Source organism: Lactuca saligna, chromosome 8 (assembly GCF_052625555.1).
Source record: "Lactuca saligna cultivar CGN05327 chromosome 8, ASM5262555v1, whole genome shotgun sequence".
In the NCBI taxonomy this organism is placed as follows: domain Eukaryota; kingdom Viridiplantae; phylum Streptophyta; class Magnoliopsida; order Asterales; family Asteraceae; genus Lactuca; species Lactuca saligna.
Window position 1 is genome coordinate 202,119,904 of NC_136424.1, and position 7,436 is coordinate 202,127,339.

General features: G+C 41.0%; 1 protein-coding gene across 1 annotated transcript; it reads left to right on the top strand.

The window, feature by feature from the left end:
- The first annotated feature begins 3,706 nt into the window (after positions 1-3,706).
- On the top strand, positions 3,707-4,957 carry LOC145010440 (uncharacterized). Its single transcript, XM_078968980.1, has 2 exons — positions 3,707-4,289; positions 4,488-4,957. The coding sequence occupies exons 1-2, from the start codon at positions 3,707-3,709 to the stop codon at positions 4,955-4,957; spliced, it is 1,053 nt and encodes a 350-aa protein (XP_078825106.1).
- The last annotated feature ends 2,479 nt before the right edge of the window (positions 4,958-7,436 follow it).

Consider the following 7,436-nt stretch of genomic DNA (forward strand, 5'->3'; position numbering starts at 1 on the left):
TTACTTCTCGTATTTATATCTTTACATATCTAAGTTTTTTAGCTTTTAAAAGAAAATAATTGGAAGATTGAAATAATTGAGGAAAAAGACATTAATTGTGAATCGGGATATGTCCAATGACTTTACGGGGGCGGTGGGTAATGGGTTACCTTCTCTTTCTCGTGCCGCCAATGGTATGTTGGTTTTCAAACATTTATATTATTGATTCTTGATAACTAATAAATTCTAAAAATTCTAAATAGGCGAGTTAACCTACATTTTTTTTTTAATCAGGGATGAATTAAAATTACAAGCTATTAAGACGATAGAACAAAGTTACAAATTTAAGTATTAAATCCAAAAAATAAATTAATAATAGAACAAAGTTACAAATTTAAGTATTAAATCCAAAAAATAAACCAAGGCGAAGGTTCAAATCATAGTTTTTTTCCAAAGATCCAGTGACAAAACAGGAAGCTGTGTACGAACCTTCGCCTTCCCATGATCATTGGAAGTACCTGAAACCACAAACTAAAACTGTAAACCAAAGCTTAGTGAGTTTCCCCCAAAATATACCACACATATATAGTCAAACAGGTAACACTGGAAGTGCTTGAAACTACAAATTAAAACCGTAAACCAAAGCTTAGTGAGTTTTTCCCCAAAATATCACCACACACACACACACATAATCAAACAGTTAACAGGTCCACAACCTCCTAGTTGGATTACCCTTGGCCCACAACCTTATGGTTGGAATGTCCCAACCCACAACCTTACCATTGGAATGCCTCGGCCTACAACCTTACGGTTGGAATGCCTAATACATAACGGGTCCATAACCTCTTGGTTGGAATAACCCCAGCCCACAACCTTACGGTTGGAATATCCCGGTCTGTTGACTTAGAGCACAAAGCAGTATAGTCTCAACCCCACCATACCATGACATGTACATAATAACTAACATATAATCAACAACAAATTATCATATAACCAATTAACAGTTTAGCAGATAGATCCACAGGTTACTACTGTATAACAACATTCTAGATACTAGTAAACATAACCAATAGGGGCCGACATTGGTGCCTTTGACCCTCAAGAGCAGTGAGGGAAACTCACCTCACAATCTGACGAATAGCTGATCAATACACTACTCCAAATACCAGCTCAACCAAAATCCTAAATGTCAGAACATTATCCATTCTAAATTAATAATATTTTCCTAAAGTACTCTTAGTCAAAATTGGTCAAAATTAACAAGTCAACTGAGTCAACCCAACCGAGTCAACTCGGGGCTCGTACGCGGGGCATACTTGAGCTTTGACTGCACTCAGGGTGGTTGACCATGTACATTGCGTACTCCAGGTTATGTAGGATGTACGCTCAGACTTCCCAAATCATCAATAAAAGCTTAATGCATTAAGCTCTCATGTCCAACTTTCAGACCCAAGGCTAAAATACCATCAAGAGTCATAAAATTTTCAACTTTATGACTTTGCAGGTCCATTAAGTGCTTAATACATAAAATCTCAATATCTTAATGCCTTAAGACCTTCTATAGCATGCATGGAGTAAAACTAACCATCAAGACCACATTTTTATGACTTAAGAGCATAAGGTCTGAAAGGACGGCTTATTTGTTCAAGACCATGCCATGCTCAAGAATCACCATATTTGGGGACCAAAAGTGCCTTAAAGGAAGAAATTTCTAGATCTATAAGATAAAGTGATCAAGTTGTTTTACTTTTTACCTCCTAGAGGTTGCTAGCAAGTGTGGAATCCCAAATCTAAGTTGCTTCCAAGCTTCAAGGCCCCCGCACCAACTTCTTCTTCTCCAAGAACACCAAAAGGCACACAAATAAACTCAGAACACTCTTCTCACTTAGGGTTTGCTAGAGGGTCAAAATCTCATATGGGAGCCAATGAGAGAATGATAAATGAGGCTATAATGGTGTTTATATATGGACCAAACCCTAAAAGCATGGCAATCGGAAGTCCGGCAAAGAAGAAGACACCAGGAAGATCATAACTTAACCAAGAGCATGGCAATATCATTCTTTTTCCAGAACTTTCCTGAAGATTGGGACGAGAAGGCTCTGTGGCTAACATTCCAAAGGTACGGAACAATAGTGGATCTCTACCTAGCCAGGAAGAGGAATATCAAGAACAAGAGGTTTGGTTTCGTTAGATTCATTAGAATAGAGAATATCTCAGATTTTGAAGGAAAACTAAACGGAATCTGGATAGGAAACTACAAGCTAAGAGTCAATTTAGCTAGATTCCAACGTAAAAGCACAGCCAACCCCCGCTCTACAATGCCCCCCATCGGTCATGGCCAAAATAAGCAACCCTATGGCTACCCCCATCTTCACTCATTCCAACCTAATAATCAAGATGCACAGAAGTGTACCAAGAGCTATGCAGAGGTGGTTGCAGGAGATAAACTGCCGAAAGAAACTACAAATCCAACCCCAATCAGGATGACATCCTTTGAGGAAACGAGAGAATTCATGAAACGGGCACTAGTTGGCGAAGTGGAAAATTTCCAAGCTCTAATGAATGTGAGAGCTTTTCCGGAGGTTGAAGAATGCCCTACTGTAGTAATGAGATATTTGGGAGGATTAAAAATGCTCGTGGAATTCGAAAGTGAAGCTGCAAAGTCCAAGTTCTTAGTGGACGGAAGGCAGATCTGGAAACCTTGGTTCAAGACGATGTATAACTGGAACCCAAAAGAAAATTTTAACGTAAGAATAGCTTCCATAATGATTTTCGGAGTCCCTCAACATGCATGGTGTGAGGAAGCTTTCTCGGTCATTGCAAGAAAATGGGGCACTGTAATAATACCGGAGGAATGTGCAACTGATAATCCAAATATGGCGTTTGGTCGGGTAGGGATCCTAACATCGCACCCAAATCTAATCAACCAGTCAATAACTATCTCGGTGGATGGATCTCCTTTCTCCATAACAGTTTTGGAAGACCTCCTTGAGTCTACAAGGCTAAGTCCGGTGGTTGCTAGCAATGAGTTCGCCCTCAGTCCTAACTCAAGCCCTAAGTGGTTCGAGAACCCGTATTGGGAGGACCTCCATGAGTTGAGCGTCGAAGACATCATAGAAGAAGGTGAAATCAATAGCTCTGATGATGAAGACATCGTCTGCTCCCCAGTTCAGGATACTAACAGCAGGACCCTCTCAAAGTCGCCGGCGATACACTCTCGGGAAGATAAAGAAAAATCTCCGGTGAACAACAACTGCTCTCACAACTCCCAAGGCTCTCCGCGTAATCCAAGAAGCCCGGATGCGGCTAGAGAGGAAAACGAAGAGCCACTCGATCACATGGGGAATTTCTCTCCTCAGTCGATCCAAAATCCGGGTTCGCTCCAAAATAATACAGCAATTGGAAAGGAAGCCCAATCTAAGTCTCCTAATGGCCCAACTCAACAAGGATCCACATCCTTAATTAGCCCAAGACAAAAATCACCAGTAAAATATAATCAGTTAGATTTAAACTCAGCTCCCGTCTCCTCTGATAACGCAATCCCTCTTTTATCCCAAAATCAACATGATTCCCAAAACACGCATCAGGTCGGGATCGAGAAATCAAACACCGAGGTCGAAGTGTCACAGACAATTGAAATCGGAGAAAGGATTGGTTTTCAAGTGCAAGGGTTTGAAGACCAGATCAAGGAAATTATCAAGACAAGGCGAATCACAATCATTGATCAATGAATATAGTTTCGTTAAACTGCAGAGGGGTTGGCTGTGAGGTAAAACGAGATTGGATCAAGAATATTAGGAGAGACAATAAAGTTTTTCTCTTAGGTTTACAGGAAACAAAATCAGTGGAGATTAAAGGGTGTCTTGACAGATCCATATGGGGTGATTCCATCTTTCAATGTGAAGTTTTTGATCCTGTGGGTCTCTCGGGTGGTATCGCAACAATTTGGAACCCCAATCAATTCAAATTATCTGAGGTTATCTCCGGAAATGGCTATCTGTTAACCAAAGGGGAATGGATCCCATCCAAAACAGAATACTCTTTCGTAAACGTGTATGCCCCAAACGACCCTGGTCGTAGGAAACTATTATGGGCTGAGTTAGAAAATACCCTGAACGCACATAGCAACTCCCGGTGGGTGATTTTTGGCGATTTCAACGAAGTTCGCTCAGAATGTGAAAGGCTAGGTTCAAGCTTCTGCATTTCATCAGCAAATCACTTCAACAACTTTATCTCAAATACAGGTCTGATTGACCTCCAAATAGGGGGTAGGCGTTTCACATACATGAGCACCGATGGCGGTAAACATAGTAAGTTGGACCGGTTCTTAGTCTCCTACAATACCATCTCCGAGTGGCCCCATTTGTAGGTCACCGTACTCCCCCGCCTCTACTCCGATCACTGCCCAATCCTGCTCTCTTCACCAATATGTGACTATGGCCCGTCCCCATTCCGTTTTTTCAACTCATGGCTTCAAGATGAATCTCTTGATAAGGTCGTAGTTGCAGGTTGGAATTTCGAACCTTCAATAAGATTTTTCGCATCTCTCTCCCCTATATCTGTTATTGCTGGGAAATTGAAGAACACAAAGGGCAAAATCAAAGATTGGAGGAAATCAAAAAATGTAGACGCCAACATGAAGCGTCAGGATCTTATAGAAAAAATAAATAAAATCGATTTAGAGGCAGAATGTGGTGTGGCTAATCCAAATTTGATGGAGCTAAGAAAGCACCTTCACAAAGAATTGCTGGAAATTGAATCCAAGAGGATCAGCGACCTCAAGCAAAAGGCGAGATGTAAATGGGCCCTGGAAGGAGATGAAAATTCAGGTTTTTTTCATGGTCTAGTAAATAAAAATCTGCGATCACAACGCATTCCTGGCATCAATATAAATGGATTCTGGAAATCAAACCCGGTGGAAGTGAAAGAAGAGGCTATCAAACACTTTTCTGCAAAATTTAAAGAATCAAAGCCATGAAGACCCTCCTTTACGAGTCTTAAATTTAAAAAATTGCCGCCAGAGAATAGTTTGGAACTTGAAGCCCCAATTAGTTTTGCGGAAGTTCGATCTGCTATGTGGATGTGTGGGTCAGATAAATCCCCTGGCCCTGACGGATTTTCATTCGCATTTTTAAAGAAATATTGGGAAGTAAATGGTGGAGACATATACATGGCGGTTAAAGACTTTGAAAGATCAGGTACCATCAACAAAGGCTGCAATTCCTCATTCATCACACTAGTCCCAAAAACTACTGATCCCAATACCTTCGATGACTACCGTCCAATAAGTCTCTTAGGGTGCCTGTATAAAATCATCGCCAAAGTTCTAGTAGAACGTCTGAAGAAGGCTATCCCTTTAGTCATTAGCGATACTCAAACAGCCTTCATCAAAGATCGCTATATCCTTGATGGGCCTTTGATTGTTAATGAAGTTATATCTTGGCTCCGGAAAAACAAGGCTAAGGCTTTCCTTCTTAAAATCGACTTTGAAAAGGCATTTGATTGCCTTAACTGGGGCTTCCTAGATTCGGTAATTGCACAAATGGAATTTGGGGGTAAATGGAGAAGCTGGATTCAGGTTTGTCTATCTTCAGCTAGAGCTTCAGTAATTATAAACGGTTCAGCAACCAAGGAATTCAATATGGAAAGGGGAATCCGCCAGGGAGACCCGCTATCTCCCTTCCTCTTTATCTTGGCCGCTGAAGGTTTAAACGTTGCCATGGAAGAAGTTGTAGATCACAGGATATTCAAAGGTATTTCTCTCCCAAGATCGGGTCCAGTCCTGTCCCATCTACAATATGCAGACGACGTGATTTTCCTAGGGGCTTGGTCCATTTCAAATGCCAAGAACCTAATTAGAATTTTACGTTGTTTTGAATTATCTTCCGGTCTTAAAATTAATATGTCGAAGAGCAAAATACATGGGATTGGGGTCAACAACCTCGAAATTGAATTACTGGCCAGGAGTATATATTGCTCGGTTGGGAGCTTTCCCTTCTCATACTTGGGAATGCCGGTGGGGGCTGCAATGTCTCGAGTATCACTGTGGAGTTCTATCTTAAACAAATTTCAATCTAGATTGTCAAAATGGAAAGCTTCATCTCTCTCTTTTGGTGGAAGGTTAACGCTATGTAAAGCCGTTCTTGGTAGTCTTGGAACATATTTGTTCTCCCTATATAAAGCCCCTGTGAAGATCATTAGTACATTGGAAAGTTATAGAAGAAGGTTCTTTTGGGGAGGTTCAACCGACAAAAACAAAATGTCATGGATTGCATGGGATAACGTCTTGGCTAGTATTGATGATGGGGGTCTTGGGGTCGGGAGCTTGAAAGCCCAAAACCTCGCTTTATTAGGGAAATGGTGGTGGCGGTTCAAGTCAAACAAAAAAGAGCTGTGGAAAGATGTAATAACAGCAATATATGGAAAAGAGGGGGGCTTCAACGCTCCTTCAAGGGCAAGGAGAAAAGGTTTTTGCTGGGGCACCATTGTAAATCTGCATTCCGACCTATCAAAACTCGGTATTGACCTTAAAAATATGTTCTCGATCCAAAGTGAAGGCAGGTTCTGGAAGCTGGGGTCCTCAGGAATATTCACAGTAGCCTCTCTGAGAACACATATAGATAACAATATCCTGCCAAAATCAAGAAACTGTTGGATCTGGAACCACCTGGTTCCCCGAAAAGTAAATATTTTAGCTTGGAGAGTTATTCACGGTAGATTACCAACTAAAGAGAATTTGTTTAATATAGGAATCGGTTCCAACCCTCTTTGCACTCTATGCAATCAGCATGCTGAATCCGAGAGTCATCTATTCACTACCTGCTCAGTTTCATTAAAAGTATGGAGTGAAGTTGCAACTTGGTGGCATCGGTTTCCACCAGGTTTCCAGTCGGTTAAAGATCTTCTCCACTGCAAAGCAAATGTTCAATCTAATGGCGATTTCGGTTTAATTCATGAAGCTGTGGCTTTGGTCTTTATCTGGGTTATTTGGAGCTTTAGAAACAAAATGGTTTATTCAGACAAGCGCATCTCTCCTTCCTGTCTCATAAATGATATCCAGACCTTATCGTATTTATGAATAAATGTTAGACATAAATGTAAGAAGCTTAGATGGTTAGAATGGTGCTATAACCCAATCCAAGAAGCTGGCCTGAATTAAAATTCAAATGGGGGGGGGGGGGGGGGGGGAATGGGGATGGTTGGGCTCCTGTTCATTCTTTTGGTGTCTTGATGTATGCCAGGGTGTAGTTTAAGTGTGTGTTTGGTGTGCGTTTTCTTTTTCCTTTTTCCGGGTAGATATCTTATAGGCTTAAAACTATACATGGCATTTCTTTCGTGTATTCTTTCTAGTGTGGGTTAACTTAAAATGGGATGTGGGGGAAAGCTGTTATTTGGTGTGTGTTTATCTCTATTGGTGTTTGACTCCTTCTGCAGGTTCCTTTCAAATTACACTTATG